The sequence below is a fragment of the Stegastes partitus genome, unplaced genomic scaffold (genome assembly GCF_000690725.1).
Source record: "Stegastes partitus isolate 25-593 unplaced genomic scaffold, Stegastes_partitus-1.0.2 Scaffold481, whole genome shotgun sequence".
In the NCBI taxonomy this organism is placed as follows: domain Eukaryota; kingdom Metazoa; phylum Chordata; class Actinopteri; family Pomacentridae; genus Stegastes; species Stegastes partitus.
In genome coordinates this window covers 339,228-360,857 of record NW_007578212.1, presented here as the reverse complement: position 1 = coordinate 360,857, position 21,630 = coordinate 339,228, and the positions used below count along the sequence as shown (strand labels likewise).

At 41.7% G+C, this 21,630-nt stretch overlaps 1 protein-coding gene across 1 annotated transcript in view; it reads right to left on the bottom strand.

Annotated features, from left to right (window-relative positions):
* Positions 1-1,137: 1,137 nt before the first annotated feature.
* ntf3 (neurotrophin 3) overlaps positions 1,138-21,630 on the bottom strand; it is a 46,418-nt gene continuing 25,925 nt past the window's right edge. Inside the window, exon 2 of the mRNA XM_008286995.1 lies at positions 1,138-3,627. Within this exon, the coding sequence (XP_008285217.1) occupies positions 2,740-3,627 (888 nt within the window). The 3' untranslated portion in view covers positions 1,138-2,739. The remainder of the gene's footprint in view (positions 3,628-21,630) is intronic.

Genomic DNA, 21,630 nt, shown 5'->3' with positions numbered 1-21,630 from the left:
TTCTCGAGATAAAGAGATAATTATCCCGTTATCTGGAGAAAACGGGGCTGTTTTCTCAAGATAATTATCCCGTTTTCTCGAGATAACGAGATAATTATCCCTGGATACTGATGCCTGTTTTTACAAACAAACGAGTGACGCTCTGGAGTGCAGCAGTGACTTTGCCGAGAACGGACTGAAAATGTCAGATCAAGGATCATCTGTCATTTACGGAAGCCGAGAGCGGTCGTTTTCTGCTGCTGTTCTTTCTTCGCCGTTTTCTCGAGATAGCGAGTTAATTTTCTCGTTATCTCGGGATAACAAGAATCGTTTTCTCGTGAAAACAAGATAATTTATCTCGAGAAAACCAACTTCGTTCAGCCTGTGTCAGACCTCGAGAGAAGTAAAGTCTGATGCATTCATCAATGACAGATGATCCTCGATCTGACATTTTCAGTCCGTTCTCGTCAAAGTCACTGCTGCACTCCAGAGCGCCACTCGTTTCTTTGTAAACACAGGCATCAGTATCCAGGGATAATTATCTCGTTATCTGGAGAAAACGAACGCCGTTTTCCTGAGATAACGGAATAATTATCTCGTTATCTCGAGAAAATGCCGAGAAAATGTGCGGCCATGACCGCTCTCGGCTTCCATAGCTCAGTGATATGTTTTTAGTTTAGTTATTTAGACAGTAATGGAGCTCTGTGGCAAGGAGGAGCTTACTAGAATCAGTTCGTTGTTGGTTTTGGTCTTGTAATGGGATTTGTGGAAAATAAGAACAACAGTTACTGCCTTGATGTTGTATGCCTCTGTCAAGCTGCATTTTGCATCAGTGACTTTGCAGACGCTATGATAGTATGTAGAAAAGACTTTAACGGGTGAAGGAAGGTCGAGAGAAGCAAAAACAATCAAATTCCTTGTAGCCATGACAGTAGGCGACGATTCTAAACGTGGACAAATGGTGGCACAGAAGAGCTTCACAATTACTACACTCTCAAGGTGGGCTCACGAGATTCACAAAAACAGTATCTGAGCACATGAGCAATACAGTCAGGATCTCCTCTTCTGTTCCTGAGTTATGGTGTTGCATAAGGGTCAGAAAAGTGTTTTTGCAGAACACTGTGATGCCGCAGTAACGTTGACCTTTTGGATATAAAATGTCTTCAGTTCATCATTTTATTACACATTTGTGTGACATTTTGTCATTAGCACATGAATTCTTAAGTGATGACCAAGAAAAGGTTTTGCAAGTGATGTGACTTTTTAACTTTGACCACCAAATTCTAATTAGTTTACTGAGTCCAAAGTAGTTCAGCTGTTGATCTGAGTAGATACTGGTTATCACTGGTGTCATCTAAGCCATTAACCTCACAATCTGTTTGTCTGGACATGTCGGATTTTCAGCTGTAAATGTAAAACGCAGAGGCTGTGAGAAAAAAAGTGGTATTTTAGAGTTCAGGTTTTACACATAATAGCAGCAGAATGTCAGTAAATAGACTCCCTTTTATAACAGGATAAAAGCAGTGTGAGGGACTTCAGCAACAGTTGCTTATATAAAACCACTAATATTTGTCTAATAACTCAGTGAAGAAACACAACCACCAAAACTGCAAAGTCAGCAGGTCACAACAGGTTTTGAAGGAGGCTGTATTAGTTGTTAAAGAAATGCAATATAGTATAAAACCTGTAGAATCCTGGTCTTTGGCACCACAATCATTTGAAATGTATACTTGTTAATGAAATGTTTCCAACTTTAAGAAATATAAGTTTTTATTAAAAGGAAGAAACAAAAACAGCTCATGATATCAGGTGAGAGCAAAACTTGGTGAACAGAGTCAAGGTGGTCTGTGGAAAACCAAACAGTTGAATCTCCATCAGTCACTGCCAGCAGATTCCACAAGAGGAGTTTCTAGTTTCATTTGACAAAACCGCCTCCCAGAGGAGTAAATGGACTTGCTGTGCATTAAATCATAAACGTGGTGTCAATTGTGAGCGCAGTGTGAATGCATATGTTTGGTCACAAATATCAAATCTGCGTTTTGTCGTAGGACGTCTCGTAGCTTCTGATAGAATGATCTGCCTCGTTAATGCTAAGAATTTGGACTCCGTATTGGTCAGCAGGACAGGACAGGACGCGTCCCTGCAGCTCTGTCACTTTTTGGGTTCACCCCCAAAACATTTGCGGCAACTGCTGTCTGTCTGTGAGTCACCATGTCCCACCTCTCTGCTCTGCAGCCACACTGGTCAAGGCACATGTAAAGTCTTACTGTGAAGCACCTTTGCAGCCCAGCTCTGCATTATAGTCTCAAAGTGAGTTCATAGCTTGTTTCATTCCTTTTTATAGACATTTTTTTTCCTTTTGAAGAAGACTTCTTTCAATAAATAACACAAATATATTCATACGTCATATATAGATAGATAAACATGTATAAACTACATGCATTTCATATAATTTAAATAATTTATATGTACAGTTCTCCCTCACACACTCATTCCCTCCCTCCCCAGACCCTCTCAGGTGAGTTCTTCCGTAACAGTAGTGCTGCACCAGCTTGTGGATTTGCAGCACGTTGATGTGAAATATCCTTTAAATGGACCCAAGATTTCTTCAGTAGAAGCATCACTTTATAGCAGAATGTTGCTGTTCGCCACCATGACGCATAATCCTGTGGTGAGGAGCACTGTGACCCGGAAATAAAATCCTATATGGGATGTAGAATTCCAAACAGGTAGTCCCCAGCAGGGCTTGTCTTGTTTTGTTTACGTCCTATGACGTTTCCTTGACAACGCGCAAACACAGGAAGTGTCTATGCGTATCCATCTCCAGCCCACTGAATTGCGAACCTGCGTCAACGCTCGCACATAAGTCTGCGTTGTCTTGCACTGTGAGTTCCAGTTCTTGTCATCGATGCCCCTGCAGCCCCCTTTGAAGGGCCTGGGGGTCCGACAGCGTGTCTCATAAAAGTACTGTTTGATGTCCTGCGTGGCACTGGTTTTAATTTTGGCCAGAACAGTCACTGGGTCCCCCCTGGTGTCCACTGCTTGGGTTTTATCCGTCACCCACTGACTCTCGCTGTCACAAACAGAATATTCCCCCCGGTAGCTCTTGTGTTCAGCGTAACGCTTCTTTCGTGTCTTGTTTCCTGCCGCCGCCCCGTCTGGTCCACCGCTCACAAAATCATCTGCGAGGTAAAGCGGCGGCGGCTGCAGTGGCGGCCGGTCGCTCAGCAGCACCCGAGGTGAGTTGTACCGCTTGTGCTGCCTGAGGAGGTCAGTGTTCAACAGCATCACCTGCTGGTCCATGACTCCATCACTGCTCCCGCCACTGCGACCTCCTGCCCCCCACTGCTCCGTGTCTCCCTGCTCCTCTAAAGGAAAGTTGGCGCTCAGTAGAGGAGGCAGCGTGTCCTGCGGCTCCGTGTCCCTGCTCTTCCCCTGCTGGCTCTGGTTGCCCCGACTCTTCCCCCTTGTCAGGTCAGCCTGAAGCAGCTGGATGATGAGGGAGTTTAAAGGGTCGGGACTTGACTGCTGCTGCTGCTGCTGTTGCCCATGGCGACTGCTGTCCATGTTGGTTGCCTGGATACCATAGAGGTACACGAGGACCATCACATACAGCAGGATGGACATCACTAGATTCACCTGTAAGATCTGCAAAGACAGGAAGAGAGAAACTTATAAAAGATACTCGACTTGTGGAATTTGTCCAGGTAGAGATTAGGGCTAGGTTTCATTCTCGATCACCAGTTAATGCAAACATTAGCTGCCATACATTCAAAGTTTTCAAACTGTGAGACACGCCTGTCGTTTGGCTCAACTTTATCCAGCTACCAACAAGATATTAGCAGCTGGAAATGCAGTAGTTTCTGTGACACTTTAAAACCCTTCGCACTTAATTGTCCTGGTTTGCATACAAAACTTTTCTCCCTCTCAGAGCCATAAGTCAGTCACATCTGAATGCAGAAAGACATTACACACATTTTATAAGTCAGAGTGACATTCACTTTCCAAAGCTATCATTTTGACTGATCTCAAATAAACAAAACTCTGCTTATAAATCGTAAATGGAAGGACGCTCCTCAACACGCTCTTGAAGTTGTTGGCCATTGGCCAGTTACACCATGAAGGGAAGGGTTGCATAGTTTTGTATTGGGGGATGGGGGTTATGAGTGTCACATTAAAAAACCTTAGTTTATTTGTGTTACAATCTAGGGCTTTGTGAGAACTTCAGCTCAGTTACCACAATGTAAATAACCGCAGCAGTGTGTCTTGTTGACTGAACACACCTGAATTGTGGGAACTAACACGCTGCAACATGTACAACATACCATGGGTCCATAAAACACCCATAATTCTGTTCTGAGTAACACATAGAGACACTTGAAACAAGTGTTGTTTTGCATAATGAAACCTCTCACTACCACATGTACAGACACGTAGTGGAGTCCCCATAAGGTGTCTCTGTCCCATTGCACCTTCATCAATGTCTTCACCATGACCAAGCTTAACCTGCTGAACTTCACTGCAAAGCCACAGATGTATTCACATTCAAATATTTAGGCAGTCTTGTTTTTAGCATAAAAAGATGATCTGGTGCTTTCTAAGGACGTCCTAAGTGTCCCTCACCTTTTCATGTTAAAAAACTTCGTCCTTGAGTTGCATTTAACTACATACACCACACATATCCATCTATATGCTTCTTTGGCATGAACTAGGCAAAGCTAGATTGCTAGAAATTAGTCTTTTTGATCCTCTTTAGATATTTTATACATGACATTAACAGTCAGACAGCCTGATTGTTTTGAGTGCAAGCATATGTGGAAAGTTAAGCCTTGAATTTCACTGGGCTTTTTTTTGCAGTGTTGGAAAAGTAACAGTAGTTTACTTAGTAGAGCTGTAGTTTTGCAATAGGACAGTTTATAGCTTACGTCCCCATACCAGCTGGATGATTCCAGAGGGGAACGCCCTGCTTCGTAGTGAACAGAACAGACCCGATTACGTAACTGTTGCATCCCAAAATTCTTGTTAATTACATAGATGCTTAAAGGTCAAATTGTTCTTCTTTATATTTAATGATAGGTAAGGTTTTCCAGCACACAATGATCTTGTCTACCAGAATCGGTCTTTATGCCAGCTGGGCCATTAAGCTGTCAGGGCACATTTGACTTTGTCATTTTCTCTTGCCAATGTAATCTCACAACAAAATGTTAGTTCACAGTGCAAAAAAAAATAAAAAATGAAAGTCACAAAAGACAGCTACAAAATTGTGAAATGCTGCCTTTTTCTTTTCCCTTTTCTTTGCAAGTGTCCCTCTATCGGCCTGTATCATTGTCTCATGAATAGCAAGTTTAATTCATTTTGCACCAAACAGCAAAAATGTTTACATGATCAGGCTGTTGGGGTGGAGGAAGCATACACCACTAGACTTCCACCCAGAACACTGGAGTTTGTGTAGCACCATTGTTTTGTGGTGTTTTTGATGCACTTGTCCCTGTTATGTTCAGTTGCTGTTTTCTGTCCTTTTTTGGTCACTGTTTTCGGCCTTCGTCGATGCTATAAAACGACTTGGTTAAGTTTGCGCATCAAAACTATTTGGTTAGGTTTATGAAAAGTTTGTGCTTTGGGTTGATGTACACCTGTGTAAATACTAAACAGCTTGGTTTGTTTTCGACATTGCTAAGGTCCATCCATCCATTATCTATACACTGCTTAATCCTCACTAGGGTCATGGGGGGCTGGAGTCTATCCCAGCTGACTCAGGGTGAAGGCAGGGGACACCCTGGACAGGTCACCAGTCTATCACAGGGCTACACTTAGAGACAGACAACCAAGCACACTCACATTCACACCTACGGACAATTTAGAATCACCAATTAACCTCAACATGTTTTTGGACCTTGTAGCCGGAGAACCCGGGAGAACATGCAAACTCCACGCAGAAAGATTCCGGTGCCCCCAACGGCACATGTACCCGTAACCTTCTTGCTGCGAGGCAACAGTGCTAACCAACCGCGCCACCTTGCAGCCCCATTGCTAAGGTGATATCTCAAAAAACATATAAGCATCTCACAATTTTACAATTTTGTAAAAATAACATTTTGTACGGTGGATCAACATAGCTGTTACACTTATTTTTTGAGAGCTGGTTGCTCTTGCAGTCTTTATTACTCTACCTTCACATTTCCTAAATGCAAACTGTTCATAATTATGAAAAACCCACTTCAGACTGCAGCTCCAGACATATTAGTCAAAGACTTCTTCATTACTACCACCAGTTATTGCCAAAAATGTTACTCAGAGGCTACATCTAATACGGTGATTTATGGCGTGGCTCTGTTCCAAGCTTCAGCGTCTTTGGTGACGTTACTCTTACGGTTCACTTCATCGCACGCAATCATACTCTCAGGTTTAGGCCAGTTCTCTCCCAGGCTTTCAGTTTGTACTTCTCAGACAGTATTCGTCTTCTTTTTTTCTCCCCCAGGTTAAATTTCTTCAAGGAAAACTAAATGGCTACCGCTCATTCATAAAGTTCCACATATCTTCCAAATACATATCGTCCAACAGTCTCCAAACACAATAAGGCTCCACAACAGCCCTGCAAGCTGCTGGAAGTGTTTTCCAGTCATTTCTCCTGCCCTGCTTTTTCACTCAGAGATATTGCTTTTTACAGTCAAGTCTTACACTAAACATGTTGGGAGAAACACTTATTTGCCTATGTTGATAAGAGTTGGACAAGATTATTGGCACCATTCTCATTTCTGCACTGTAAGAAGACTAGACATAAGGGGAAGCAGCTGGCCTGCCTCTGTCCAAAGTGACAAATCAACATCAGTCTCAACTTTAACTGCAACACGGTTCATCTCCTCATTAGAAATGTATGCAATCAATTATCAGTTACGAGTAGACTTTTCTTTCGCTGACTTGCGTGGTGAAGACAATCTAACCATGCAGCATTCCTTCATAGCTTTTCAGATTCTTATGTGCAGTAAAACCAACAATGAGGTGCTTTTACAACAGTGTTGTATAAGCACAACAGTGTCTTCCAACAGCTGCTTAGGGCAGAGTTATGAAATTTTCAAGAATTAATTCTTAGCCTTCAAATAACGCGTCTTCTCACAGCAAAGCCCATGTGAAACTATTTTTCATCTAGTAGTAAACCCATCACAAAATACAAAGAAGTCCATTTCCAGGAGGGAAACGGTGCAACATGAATAGCAAGATTGTGTTCAGTGATCACCAGCTACAACAAGTCAGTGGGTCTGTATCAGTATGATGCTCAGTTATACTTCTCTGCTTGTATACAAGTTTAACTGAAATGCCTATAAGCAAAGGTGGTAGTTTCCGAAAGAATGGAAGCAGCATTCCAAAGCACACATGCACATTCATTACACCTTCAACAGACGTGTGAAAGTTCAAATGTCTTTCATAGAGACGAGGAGGAAAGAGGTGGAGGGTTGCCAGACGGCCACACACAAAAAAAAAAAGGTGACTTGTTCCCATTAGCTGTGTTATGGCTGGGTGATACAGCTGTTGTAAGGGCGGTGGGAGGAGGAATGTGTTCAGCAACAATGTCACCTTACAATCAGTGGCTCAGAAAAAGACACGCAGCAACAGTTGTGTGCAGGTCCAATGAGAAGTATCGCTGCCATATTGCCACAAACTCACTCACAGATGGTACACAAGGTGATGAGGGAACAAACAGCTTCCACAGTTATCATGAAACTATAGTTTGAATGGGTTATAATGTCACAGCTATGCCTGCATCTCTGTGACATACCTATCAGATATGGCCTTTTTTTTTTTGTTGAGCCCAGTGCTAGTGTCATGTCAGTCTTCATTAAATAAAGCGATAGACGGCTGAATACAGCAACAGTCACCGTGTTGTTTGGTGTCTTTGCTACAAAAATATTTGGCGCAAATGGACAAGAGTTTTTCTCGTTTAAAAAAACCCTAATAATGAGGTTGGAGGGGACGTTCACTCAGCAGACTGATTTGTGTCCCATGTCACACCATTGTATTGTTTCACTTGTGCTTTACTTTGTGAGTTAAACTTTGTTCTTACTTGGCTGCTAGTTTAGCAAACAGAACTAATTGATTAAGTTCAGATTTGAGTTAAAGTACACCCTTTCACAACATTAGCCACATGTTAAGAGGCAAATCTGTTGTTGCCTGAAGCGCAACAACAGTGACTACACCAGCATTTAATATTCATAGTCATTCATTCATGGTTTCATTGTCTTTTTCTGACATTTAAAGATTTCTATAGGTCTATTGGACTACCCCCCACAATGAAGAACTATGGTAAATGTTAACAAGTGTATTCAAATGTGAAGCCATGGGGTCCTGACCATATGCTTATGTACATAGTGAGCAGGACACCACTCACTGGTTGGTGGAGTACGGTTCTGAAGCCTTGAGTTTGGTATTTGGCCATCGCCACCTTGGTCTTTTGAAAGTAGGCATAACAACTAGCAGTGGTGGATCTGACAGAGAACTCAATGATGCTATATCGTAGTAACCTGTCACAAGGTAGCCGTGCTCTAAAACATGCCGCTTTATCATGTATTTAAATCTGATTGGGACCATAATTTACAAAATCAACAACATGCTGTATTGAAAGAGTTTTGAAATGAGTGATTAGGACCATAAACCCAATAGGAAAATGTTCGCTGAGGTAATAAATCAAGTGAGAAGTGGAGGCATTTTTTCGTAGATGTCAAACAATCTGACTTCTTTTGTCAACCAAAGGAGTTGCCCCCTGCTGGCTGTTAGAAAGAATGCAGGTTTTGGGTGCTTTCACATCGGCTTCGCAGAGCGTCTGTATGTGACGAGTTGGTAGTGAGACCAGGCTCCAACAGCATTCCTGTAAATACGGCTTATAACAAATAGCCAAAACTAACACAAGCAGCTCTAAAACCTTGATTTTCACACTCAATCAATAAAAAGGGACTTGAGATGACCAGAAAACTGCTAAATCTGGCAACACTGCAAATATACACCATCAGGCGTTTTGAATGAGGTAAACGGTCAAAGCAATCAGTGATGCAAACAGTCACATCACATAGTTTTGGTCAAAAAAGAATTCCAGTATCTTTGGAAGTATAAATTTATCCCATTAAAGAGAACACCTTTGTTTAGTAACACATCTGGAAGCTACATACAGAAGCTACATACAGTAACAAAAACACACGACAGTGACGTGATCTGAAAACAGATGAATAAGGATCTCTCTGCAAATCAAGCACGTGGTCCGTGAAAACAGCATTTACCACAAACTAATTTCCCCTCCTGCTGCTATAATCACGGCCATAAAAGCCCTCTGTGTAGTTTCTAATGCTGACATTCAGGCTGTGGGAGGATAATGAGGTACTGTGGATAAGTGATAACTTTCTCACTGACCAGGGTGATATTGAGACTCTGTACTGTAGGTTGGCCTTTATTTCTGCATATTGTAGGACAAACGTCCGTACAAGGACACACTGAGAACACTCTGCCTGTCCTCACCACTACAAGATGGTATATAGGACAAGGGTTTAGGGTTAGGCTTATAATTAGGTCTTGGAAACGCAAAGGTTTAAGGCTAAAGAGTAAATTTAGTCATTGAAAGTCAAAGCTTGTGTGTGGGAGAGACGAGGAAAAAGAGAACAAGCTGGCAGATGTTAATAAACCACAGATTGTCAGGATATTAGTCCAGCTGTTTTAGAAACAACAAGGTGACTGTTTACAGACAAGCTGATTGGGTTTAAATGTGTGACCACAGAACTGACAATGAATGACAAACTTTTCCCCCGTTCTTTGTCCTTATTTCTCTTTTAGATGAAAGTCATATATTACGTTGTCAGCAGAATGCTTCCACAGTGCTAACATGGATACCAACAATAGAAAGAACAGGTATGTGGGAACACTTGTCCTGTCTTCTGTTACATTTTGTCTGATAAACATCTCAGCCGTGTTTCACCGTCATTCGTTTTTCTATTTGAATTGATCAACCTGTCTATCGAGGACACCATATTATTACACTTCAAGTCCAATTTATTCCAATTTAACTGTGACAATGTCAATAACTGTGTGCTGGGCTCTGAGTGACCTAAAACTGAGCCTAAACACAAACTGTGTGGACCAACAGAGGACTCAGGCTGCTCCTGCTCTTCTAGCTGACTGTTCTCACTGTGCAGACATAGTGTTAGAAATAAGATATGCTTTCACTGAAGTACATGTTGGATTGTCTAATGGTCTCTGAAACTCTGTCTTCCACATCTTTGAGAGACGAAAATCAGTATGATCTGAACTTGTGGCTCGTTCATTCCTTCTTTGAACCTGCTTAAACAGAATTTCTGGTCTGTCTGGTCTGCAAGTTGAATGGTTAAATAGCCTTTCTGACATTGGATAGTACGTGTCTACATCACTTATTATCTGTAACTTTCTGAATCCAAAGACCCGTACCAATCCAGTACAACACTGTAAGTGTCTCCCTGGTAAGGTTGTCTGAAAATATAAGTCATCATCCCCATTTTTAAATAATATTACAATCAGAACAACCATAGTTTTGCTTTCTAATCAAAAGAACTAGTTTTGAGACTGTAGCCGAGCCCTTAGTCAGTTCACACGTCTTGGGCAGAGAGGATGCCTACAGATGACCAATAAATTTAAGGACAAACTACAAAAAGTGTCTTCATGAGGTGTTGGTCCACTACGTGCTGCCAGAACAATTTTAATGGTCTCCAAGTCTTTGAAACTCCACCTTAATGGTGGTGGTTGTCAGTCTAAAACCCTCCATATGTGCTCAGTTGAGCTGAGATTTGTTCACTGTAAAGGTCAGAGCATGAAATTCACATAATTTTTTTATCAAACTATTCACGGACCCATCAAACACTATGAATGGGAGCGTTGTCATTCCAGAAGAGGCCACTCCCATCAGGATAGAAATGCTTTATCAAAGGATAGAGGTGACCATTCAGATCAACTTTGTACTGATTTGCAGTGACCCTTCCTTTAAAAGGACAAGTTCGGTCCAAACAATCCCAACAAAATGCTCCTGAAAGCAGAACAGAGCCACCAGATGCCCTCATGGTATTGGTCCACTGATCAGGTTTTTCCTTTAATCTGTGGTGTCTGATGTGTTTTCTGGCTTGTGGTCCATGAATACAATTCATCCATGTGAGAACAAGTTGTTATCTTACGGTGCAGGGGTTTGATGTTGCAGATAGGAGTCCTGAGAGGCCGGAGGAGCCTAAGTCAGGGTCAAAGCCAGCTCCATCAATATGATCATCTGTTTATAGTGCAATGTTCTGCTGGGAGACCTTATGTGCTGGAATTCTAGTGGACGTTACTTTGACTTGTACATGTCAAGACCCAACAACAGCACTTCCCAATGCCAGCAGCATCCGTCAGCAGGTTAATGCTTCCTGTCAAAGCTGCTCAAGAACACAACAAGCAGCCCAAGGCATTAACCTGGTGTCTGAACTCACCAGTCCAACTCCACTCCACAACCCACAGGACCCAAAAGATGTCCTGTCAGCATCTCAGTGCCAGACATCACAGGACACCCTCATAGGTGCTACGTCCATGGCCCGATGGGTCAGAGCTGAGAGAGACCTACAAATTATGAGGCACATGGTTTTGCTGTTGTGGTATGCCCCACTGAGTTGTTAAGGCAGGCATGTGAATTACTCGACTCGTGGACTGAAGAGCCGAGCTCAGTCATGGATGATTTGTCATAGTGACAAGGAAGAGATCCAGCCTGTGTTTTAATATTCACAGAGTTTTCCTGGAACTACTAGCCTCTAGCTTGCAACCTTGAGGGGTCTAAATTGCTCATTTAAGGTCTGAGCACTTTCTCAAACCACAGGTGTAGTTTAAGTAATTACCTGAACATTGACTCCAATGCCGTGCACGCGGGTGAGTGAGTAAACACTTTGTACGTGCTGAAAATTATTCACTGAGCAGGTCGGGACAAGAAGAAACATCTGAAGCCTTGGGGAACTATCAGAGGATTCCTCACACTAATCCTCAGGTCACCAAAGACTCTGTGCCCTTGTGTTCAGGACAGGATATTGTTCACTATTACTCACCATTTTTGTGGGTGAGGTTACCATTATGATCTGTTGCATACAGTTTTCCTTAAACTGACTTTCCCCCTCGATGAAGAAACAATTGGACATAGCAATGAGCCTGAAATTTACCGAATGCCTTTGAGCTTCACACTTAACTGGATAATTAGTCGAGGAAAATGGATTGTTCACGTGACATTCAGATGGTGCTGTGTCCTGAATACAGTCACACTGCTGGGTGAAACTGGAATGTAGTATTTTAGGGACTGTGTCGCCCCACATAACAGCAACACACCATGTGACTGGCATTGATTAACAAAAATAATATCTAAATGTTTTCAGGGATTTTTTGTGGCAAGCAACACAAGAAAAAGCAAGACCTTGTCTTAGGTGCTGATGTTTAGAGGTTTATTCTGTACTGCATGTAATCAACGTGATCAGAAATGCCTAATTTAGGCAAAACCAACGATAATCTTCATCACGCTTTTATCCAGCAAAAAATAAACCAAAATAATGTATGCATTTCAATGTCAAGGAGAGGTGTTAGTGTTTCACAAGTTACAGTGAACCTGTTGATCCACCCGCACTTGTCAACACCATTCTGTAGAGATCACAACCTGTGACAACTTCAGGATCCTTCAGTACCATAGAAAATAATATCCTCACATTTCTAGAATTTCATCTCGACTTAACACAAACTGTTCCACATTCTTGTTTTTAGGCAATAGGGACCAAATGGACTATTTCTGAGTGGGTGTTTGTGCAGTTTAAACCTTGTAGCGTTATTTTCCAAAGACAGATGCATTGCCATGAGCCTAATGTTGGTCAGATGCTCTAACCAACAAACACATCAATACAACTACAAAATGATTAACAAACAATCCCCTGTACCGTCAAGCAAGCAAAATGCAATAGATATTAGCACAATAAATGAACACCGATGAACAAAACACATGAAACAAATCCGTACATTGATTGCCACTTCAGCAAGCAGTTGAATGCAGCAAACCTAAATATCATTCAGTCTTTCTTGAATTCAAAGCCAATGCAGTTCAAAGTCTGCATGATACGAGGAAAATCCACAATGTGCCACATCATTGTTTGACATTGATGATGATATACCTCACGATAGATATTGGAGTGTTTTAGCTATACATTAGCTCATATAATAATATGATGACCATTATCTATACACCGCTTAATCCTCACTAGGGTCATGGGGGGCTGGAGTCTATCCCAGCTGACTCAGGGTGAAGGCAGGGGACACCCTGGACAGGTCACCAGTCTATCACAGGGCTACACTTAGAGACAGACAACCAAGCACACTCACATTCACACCTACGGACAATTTAGAATCATCAATTAACCTCAACATGTCTTTGGACTTGTGGGAGAAAGCTGGAGAACCCGGAGAGAACCCACACTGTACGGGGAGAACATGGAGACTCCACGCAGAAAGATCCCGGTGCCCCCACCAGGATGCGAACCGGTGACCTTCTTGCTGTGAGACAGCAGCCCAACATGATGACCAAAATCATTATATAGCTTAAATAACTCCATTTGCCCATTAAATAAATAAATTAAATTAAACATTTTTAAACCTGCTTTTGTTGAACAAATGGTACCTAATTTCCCACTGGGTGCACGAGCACCCAAGAACTACAGATTTGGCACCTATGTTTTGATCTCCATGTAAAAGTGTTTTTTTTATTGTTTCTATTATTATTTATTAGGTGGTCATGTGCCCAACAAATATTGTTCTTGTGACTTTTCATGCTGCAGAGCAAGACAGGGCCCATTTGTTGGCTGGGATCAGGTGGAGACTGATGGGTGAATACCAGAACGAGCGTTACTGATAACTGATAACTGCCCAGTCATCACAGGAATTAGACAGAAATAAGGCCGCCTCCCTTATCATGATTATATACAGCATCACATACTTATGAGTTTATCTCTATCACCAGCAGAATCTTACTCCATATTTAAATGTCACACCAATTTAAACTGGCTGAAAGTTTGCAAAAAGAAAATCTGACAGTAAAAACAGACAACTCCATGTAAGGAAACGCATCCTCGAAGACAATCAATGAGTAACATGGACATCATGGACAAAAGACAACATACAGGATGAGTGCAGGATTTCTTTCTGGCAGCCGAGTCTCACATGTCTCAGCTTCCTGCATGGATGGTTTCAAAACAGTTCCTGTTCACAACAATGTTGCCATACAACAGTGTTGTAGATGGGCAGATAGTGTGTCAGACACCCTTCGAAGGAGACTTGTGTTTCAGTCAGTTGCATCTCTGTCCCATCCTCTCAGTTACCACCAACAGCTCATGACCACAGACGAGGGTTTCAATGTGAAGTAAGCAGTAAATAGTCAGATTAGCCTTCAGACTATGTCTTCACCAAAACAGTCCAGACAAGGTTGTAACACTGCAGATGCTGCAGCAGCTCACTCACTGGATAAACCGGCGTGCCCCTCATACTTGAAGTGGTGGACTCTAATCCAGACCATGTTGGAAGAGCATCATCAGTATAAAGCAGAGACGTAGGCCTTCTATCCTTTAAGGATTTTATTTTACCTCGATTCATCGTCATTGACACGCAAGCCAAAGGTTTGAGGACAGGTCAGGGCTTGATCAAGCTGATCCTCTGGGTGTCAGCTTTAACATCCTAAGATTATAAGAAATAAGAACAGCTTTTTTTAAAATTCAAATGTCAACATCATTTAGATAATCTTTTTACTTCAGGCAGTAAGGAGGAGAACGGACAAGCTGCATGGCTGGCTTGTAACTAAGACGTGTACTGTTAGCTTTTACGTGCAGAGGCCATGAACAACGTTTGAACGAGTCCACGTAGGAGTTTTGCAGTTTTCATTCTGTGTGTGAAAATGTGTTCATGGACTCTTTGTTGGAACAGAAGCTTATTATCTGCTTCCTAAATGGTAATTTGCTGTTCGTAGAGGCGTGTTATAATCGTGTGCGCCACTGATTTATCATCACACTCCTGTGACGCTCAGTATGGATGACTAAATGATGCCCTCCAGTCAAAATCAAGTTTTTAACTTGTTAGTATATCCATATGTTTCGTTTTGTTTTTTTATATGTTAGACCATGAGCAAAACAAGCAGTCACTGCCATGGCTGAGCATTTCCACCTTGAAAACACAGTGCACTGATGAAAGTTGAAAACAGACTTCTGAGGTTTCATGAGTAACAAATCTAAGAAACCAATCCTGTTGACGTGCAGGGTGGGGCGTTCTGTGTCATTATTCGTTTCTCGTTCCAGCATGTGTGGTTGAATTACTGCTTAACATTACAAGGTGCCATTGTGTAGTGTCCAGTAGTTTAACAGTGCTTGAACAGAGGGACTATTGGCTGGTGTGCTTGGGCTGCAGTGATTTCGCCCTGGATAGGGAGGCAGGGTTTCCTTGCTTTTGGGGGAACCACCGGTTGGTTTCCTTTTAGGGATTTTTAGGGCGGGAAAGGTTTTTTTTTTTGGTTAAACTTTTCACTTGTGGACCTCTGTTGGTTTTTTGGGGTTTAATTCACCAGGCTAGTGTATTTTTTTTAAGTCCTGAAGGAGAATAATCTGGGATCTTGTCTTTTTAATTCTGTACATTCTTTGCCAACGTCTACCATTATTGCAAAGCTAGATTCACATCATAGACGAGACATTTACAGGAATCACTGCAGCAAGAACTCCAGTGGTTCCTGTAGTGGTCTTATGTCACTGACATCACCATCCACTATTCACTCTCTTATAACTGTGCTAATCATGTATGAAAGTATTGCACGTCCTCCAACATTTCCTCTTGCTGCTGCTTTCCCATGAAAGCATTTAAATGGCTAAATCACTCCAGACAAAATGCTCTTTTTGTGTGTGAGGCAGTCACAGTGAACGGTGTACTGGCCATTATTATAAATCCTCCAAAAGACAGCTTTTTTTTGGCATTTCTTTGAAGTGGATCGGTTTAAAATTATGTGGGCAGTAATAACATGAAAAAGAGCATTTAGAATCGGCTGTTAAAGCCAATTCATAATTTCTGCGTGACCGATGCGGATTTTGAAATCACACAGTAGAAGCACAAGTGGTCCTATTCATACTACAATAGGTACGTGTTGCAGACGGTCACGTTATCGCTCACATCCAACACAGAAACACACATGGTGTCACTGTGGTTGTTTCTGAAAGGCTGCGGCTTTTATAACAGAATATAGCAGCTGGTGTCAGACTGGGCTGGGACTATGTCAGCAGGGTTATTCTTGAGCTGTCCTGAGCACAGCAGAGCACAGGGGCTGTGGAGCATTTAGAACTTCCCACTGTGTTTGGACATTGGCAAATCAAAGCTCCTTCAAAGTCCAGCTGCTACTACCTTCATTAAAAAAGTAGTGGATGACCAAGAATCTTCTCACACAGTTCCTCCTCATTTTAAGCACCATTTGGTTTTTTGGCGCATTTGCAGTGTTGATCGTCTGAGTGGTCACAATACTGGAATGCACGCAGACATCTGCAGAGGAATCACCATGGACTTGTGTGGATTTGGGACGATGACAAAACATGTAAACATGCAAACGTGAACAGCATGCACTGGCCATTAGTTGACATGCTGTACACCTCCAACTTCTCAGGGAACTACTCTCTAGTCTTTAGTATCCTTGCCATCACTACGTTAACGGCAGGTGTCAAAAAACCAACCAACCAACCTGGGCTGAAATCTTAAAGATTAGAACGATGAATTCTTATCCTGAACACTTATTGTACAGCAGGGTTGGTGAAAAGTGCAGTAATACACCTCAAGGCCTTGTTCCTCTGTGCCTTCGTGATTATCTCACACTATATAGACAACTACAACAACAACTTCTTCATAAAAGCAGCATTTTGCAGTCAGATTCCAAGAGAATTTGAATGGCTGACACTAACCTCTTAACAAGGAGTCAGAAACATCAGAGGAAAGACTTGCCCAGGCCTATAGCACTTAGCAGACATAGCTGTAGCACTGTGTAATGCCATTTAGAGCTGATGTAACTGTTCTCCGAGCACTTCGGGATGACAAATTCCTGGAATCCAGGCTTTGACAAAAGGCGCTGCGTCCCAAACTACACGCCTGTGAGCCAGGTCATTACTTTAGAACAAAATTTTAAAGCGAAAGATGAACTAAAGCTGCCATTTCTACTTAGATTGTTTGCCTATATATGCACGGTAAGTGGAATTAATGCAAAATGTGCAGCCGGGGCTCAACCACATGTTGCTTTTCGAGTCTATGTGCACTCTACATTTTTCTGTCTTTCTGTAATTTGTTTCCCTTTTTTTAAAATTGAGTTGAAAAGGCCACTTTTATTAACTTTAATTCCAGCAGCGATGGAGGAATGCAATGACCAAAGAAAAAGCAAAAATCCATCCAACCTCCCATCACAAAACCAGCGTTACATAAAACAGATAAATCAGGAGCTTTTCAGGTCGAGTGCAGATGATACAGATAACATGTGGGGACTTCATGTTCAAATGAAAAGAAAATTAGAAAATTAGATTTTGTCTTTTTTTTTTTTTTTTAGAGGAATAAACATTTGTCCACACCACAGGGGCAATTCTCTCACCCCTTAGCTCCCTTCATAACTTCAGCTTATGAGGATCAAGAGCCATTAGGTCAATGTCCGACATTATCCCTTCCTTCATCCGCTCATCATCTCACCCTCCTATCTGCTCGTATTTACCCTCACTTCGCTGCCTTCTCCTTTTGCCTTCATCCTCGGCTAAAGCCCTGTTCACCCACAGGAGGAGTCATCTGAAAACAAACACATCAGCTGATCCTAATGCAAGTGTTTTAGGATCAGTTGCTTCCAAACTGGTCAGTTTTCATTTCTACAAAGGTCATTTTCCCTGATAGTAGAAACTGTATTCACCAGTAAAGAAAGAAAATATAAATTTGAACGGTAAAGCTGAAGCAACTTGTAGATCTGTCCAGCACATTTTCCACTTCACACACAAACTAGTTCAGTCTCATGCAAATGACTTATCCGGGTACATGTGTGTGCATGTGTCTGACTTCCTGAGCTGCTGTGTTTCCTTTGCCGCGTCCACATTATCTGTGTTAGTCGGCTCCTTAGAAAACAAAATCTTCATGCTCACTGAAGGTGTTAATCTAATGTAAGCTGGTGTTGAAACATCAGAATTAAAAAAAAAAAAAAAAACCTGCAGAAAAATAGATTATTTTTTTTTTAAATAGAATTTTCAAGCCACTGAAAATAAAACGCCTCCTGTGAGCGTCAGTGGAGCATTTAGTCTGAGTGTCTGACTGAACATGCTCCTCTGGTTGACCATAGAGGATGAGGAGGAGGAGTTCAGCATCTTCCTCTCCGTGTAGATCGTCCAGCTCCTGGACTGAGTCGGCCTTCTGAATAAATGTATTTTTTGGTTTTGTCCACCCTCAGGCTTTAGCCTCAGCAGACTGTAACAGTGAAGAAAATGGCGCTGACCACCACAGACAGAAACACAATGCATATGTAAGCATGCACAAATGCCAGAGGGGTGATGATGAGAACTACCATGCATGCAATCTGTGAGAGCCTCTGGTAGGAGCTGCAGGCTAACGCCCTTTGAGCTTGTAACACCTGAGGGATTGATTCAGATCATCAGCCTCTGGGTGGCAGCGTTACGAGCACATACACAGGCTGTGGACACACTGACTGTGTTATTGTGGGAAAACCCTGTCTCCCAAAAATAACAGCTCTACACTATGACACTGCATTTTCAATTATGTTTAGGAAGAATGATATTTTCTCCCAGTAAGGTAACAGAATGATGCAGTGGAAACATTGAAAGAGTTTATTTGCAAAAACAGATAACTCCATTTTTTGTAGATTTTCAGAAAACTTTTTTGTTGTTGTTTGCTTGAGAAAATCAAACTGAAGCTGAGTGGATCTGACTCAGTAGAAATGACAAAAATAGAGACAACTTAAGTTTGATTGATATTGTCTCAGGTAGACGATGGAGAAGTGGGTCTTCTGAAGGTTTGTGAAGATGGAGTTATCTGTTTTTGTTTTCAAAGTCTGCATTAGGTGTAAGTCTGACACAGGACTTACTCACAGGCTGCTGTGGTTCATGTCCTGTGTGGGAACATTATTGTTTTTACAATAAAGTTTAATTTTCACTTGCGTTACTGATTAGGTTAAAGACAATATCATGGATTGGGTTAAAGCATGACTATTTCACAATGCATTTTAAGCCTCTTTTCCACCAACAGTCGAAACCAAATTCCTTGTATGTTGTGTACGTACTTGGCCATTAAAGCTGATTCTGATTCTGATTTTTGATTTTCTGGGTAACCGGGGAGACGAGTTCTGCCCTGTGTAAGCAGCAAAGCAGTAAAATAAATTGAAGATATGTTTATTAGAAGCATGTCTGTAAAACTAGACAAACAAATGTAAAGCAGCAGAAAATATACTTCCCCAAAAACATAGTTAGGCAAGCAGTTCAGCTGTAGTTTCTCATACACAGGGCTCTTGTGTTGTGTTTGCTAATAGATTGTGCCACAGATGGGATGTGTTGGTTTTCATGTACGCAGATATGTCATGTACAATGATATGGTGTACTTTTATTGCCATGCATGCACATCATGTGTAAGCAATAACTGTCAAGACACGTGACACCGTGACATCAACAGACGTTCACATGTTGTTGTGACCACTGGTAGGTCGGCGATTTCACGATGGAAGTCAAACTGGAGCATTCACAGAGAAGGGACATGTACCACCAGGCTAGTGAAGTGTGAACACCAGAGCCCCAAAGCCCCGAAAAGTATCGTCAGAATTGAAAAACTTTGCACAAATTGTGTAGGATCCACGTTCTTTTTGAGGGGCATCATTAAAGGAAAAGTTCAGCGTGGACACTGCTGCTCTCTGTGGGCAGTAACCCACATCAGGGACCACAAGGAGCTCAACAAACTACTAAACATTGTCCAGATGTCCAGAGCAGAGCTTGATCAGCCACATTTAGCTCCACCTGAGCCTCAGTGTAAACCAAGCACAGCAGTGTGCCGGCGCTAAGTAGTTCTACGACGTGAACGTACTCCGTCTCAGTCTCCTGGAAATGATGTTAGACTAATTTGTTCTGCCAATTGCGCGTTGAACTTAAACGGCTGCCTGAATGACTGTATGGCTGTGTTCCAAATCGCATACTTTTGTTTTTACTTTGAGCACATACTAACGCTGTCCTTACAAAGAACATTCTGTTGCTTGCAGCGTGCATACAACACATCTTCCTCTGCGCAGAGGATTGTGCAACGAGAACATCCTGGTATTTGTGGCATGCTGCATTTGGCATACTTTGTATTGGGACATACTAAAACGCTTCCTGCATACCACATCGGATGGCAGTATTGGAATGTACCCTATGCTCATCAGCAGCATTTTTCAAGTAAAACAAGCCCCTGGCAGGATTTGAACCAGCTCTCTCTCTCTCTCTTTTGGTTTAGTTGTGTGCCACAGATACAGTAAGCTCAGTGAAAATCTGTATGAAACTGCATCACACTCCAGATGTTTTCCTCTTGTGCTTTTAAGTAAAACACAGAAAAAAAGACAGACAGACAGACAGTTAAAAGGCTCCTCTTCTTTAACCATAATCATCTTTCTGTCTCTGTTTCTCCGTAGTGCTGCTGTATCTGTCAGATGAGCTGGTATTTTGTGGGAAATACAAATCTTGTGTTATGAGTTGCTGCAAAGATATTTTGGGAAAAACCCATAAAATATATAGTCAATGACTGTTTATAGTTGATGCCAACTTTAAGCAACCTTACAGATAAATTACATTCTGCAACACAGTTTTTTTGTTTTTTTATCACTATTATGTTGAAGCTAAATATATTCTGGATGCTCATCATATGCACTAATCTCTCCTAAATTTGAATTTGCAGTGTATTTATTTAAAGGCTTATGATTTAGATTACGCTTTTTGATTTCATCTGTAAAATATTCACTAAATCAACTGACGACATGCAGCCGGTGTTGTTCCGCTGCGGTGAGTGCGTAACCATGTGAGTGTTATTTGTAAGTGTGTGCAGCTCTGCTCTCTAAAATTAAATCAACTGTTTATGAGACCTTGTGCCAAGTTAACTGAAGACTAATAAATGAATGAGAACAGCAGGTGTGAGTGTACACACCTCGCTATGAGCCGCACAAACAAAATTCCTGTCAGTGTGTGTATGTTTTTGGCCCATTCTCGTGTTTGTGTGCGTGCATGTGCATATCAGTGAGGTTTTGTGCGCATAGAGGATCATAGCGGACACAAGAACTAAAGGCCAGTTCAATACATTCAAAACCACAACACCAGCCCCATTGCTCCAAGGAAAACATTGACTTGTGACACTTATGCAATAAAACAGATCTGAAGCAAAAATATTTATGTACTCATGAGTTAAATGAATTAAAAAGCACATACATTCAAGACTGATTTGTCTGAGATGGATATTCACTAAATCCGACACCAATAAAACTCAATATGATTATTTTTTTAAAATGGTATTTCCCCTAAGCATTTATTTTCCTTTTCTTTTTTCCTCCTCATTTCCTCTTTGTGTGTTTGATTGCATGAGATCACTGTGCAGATG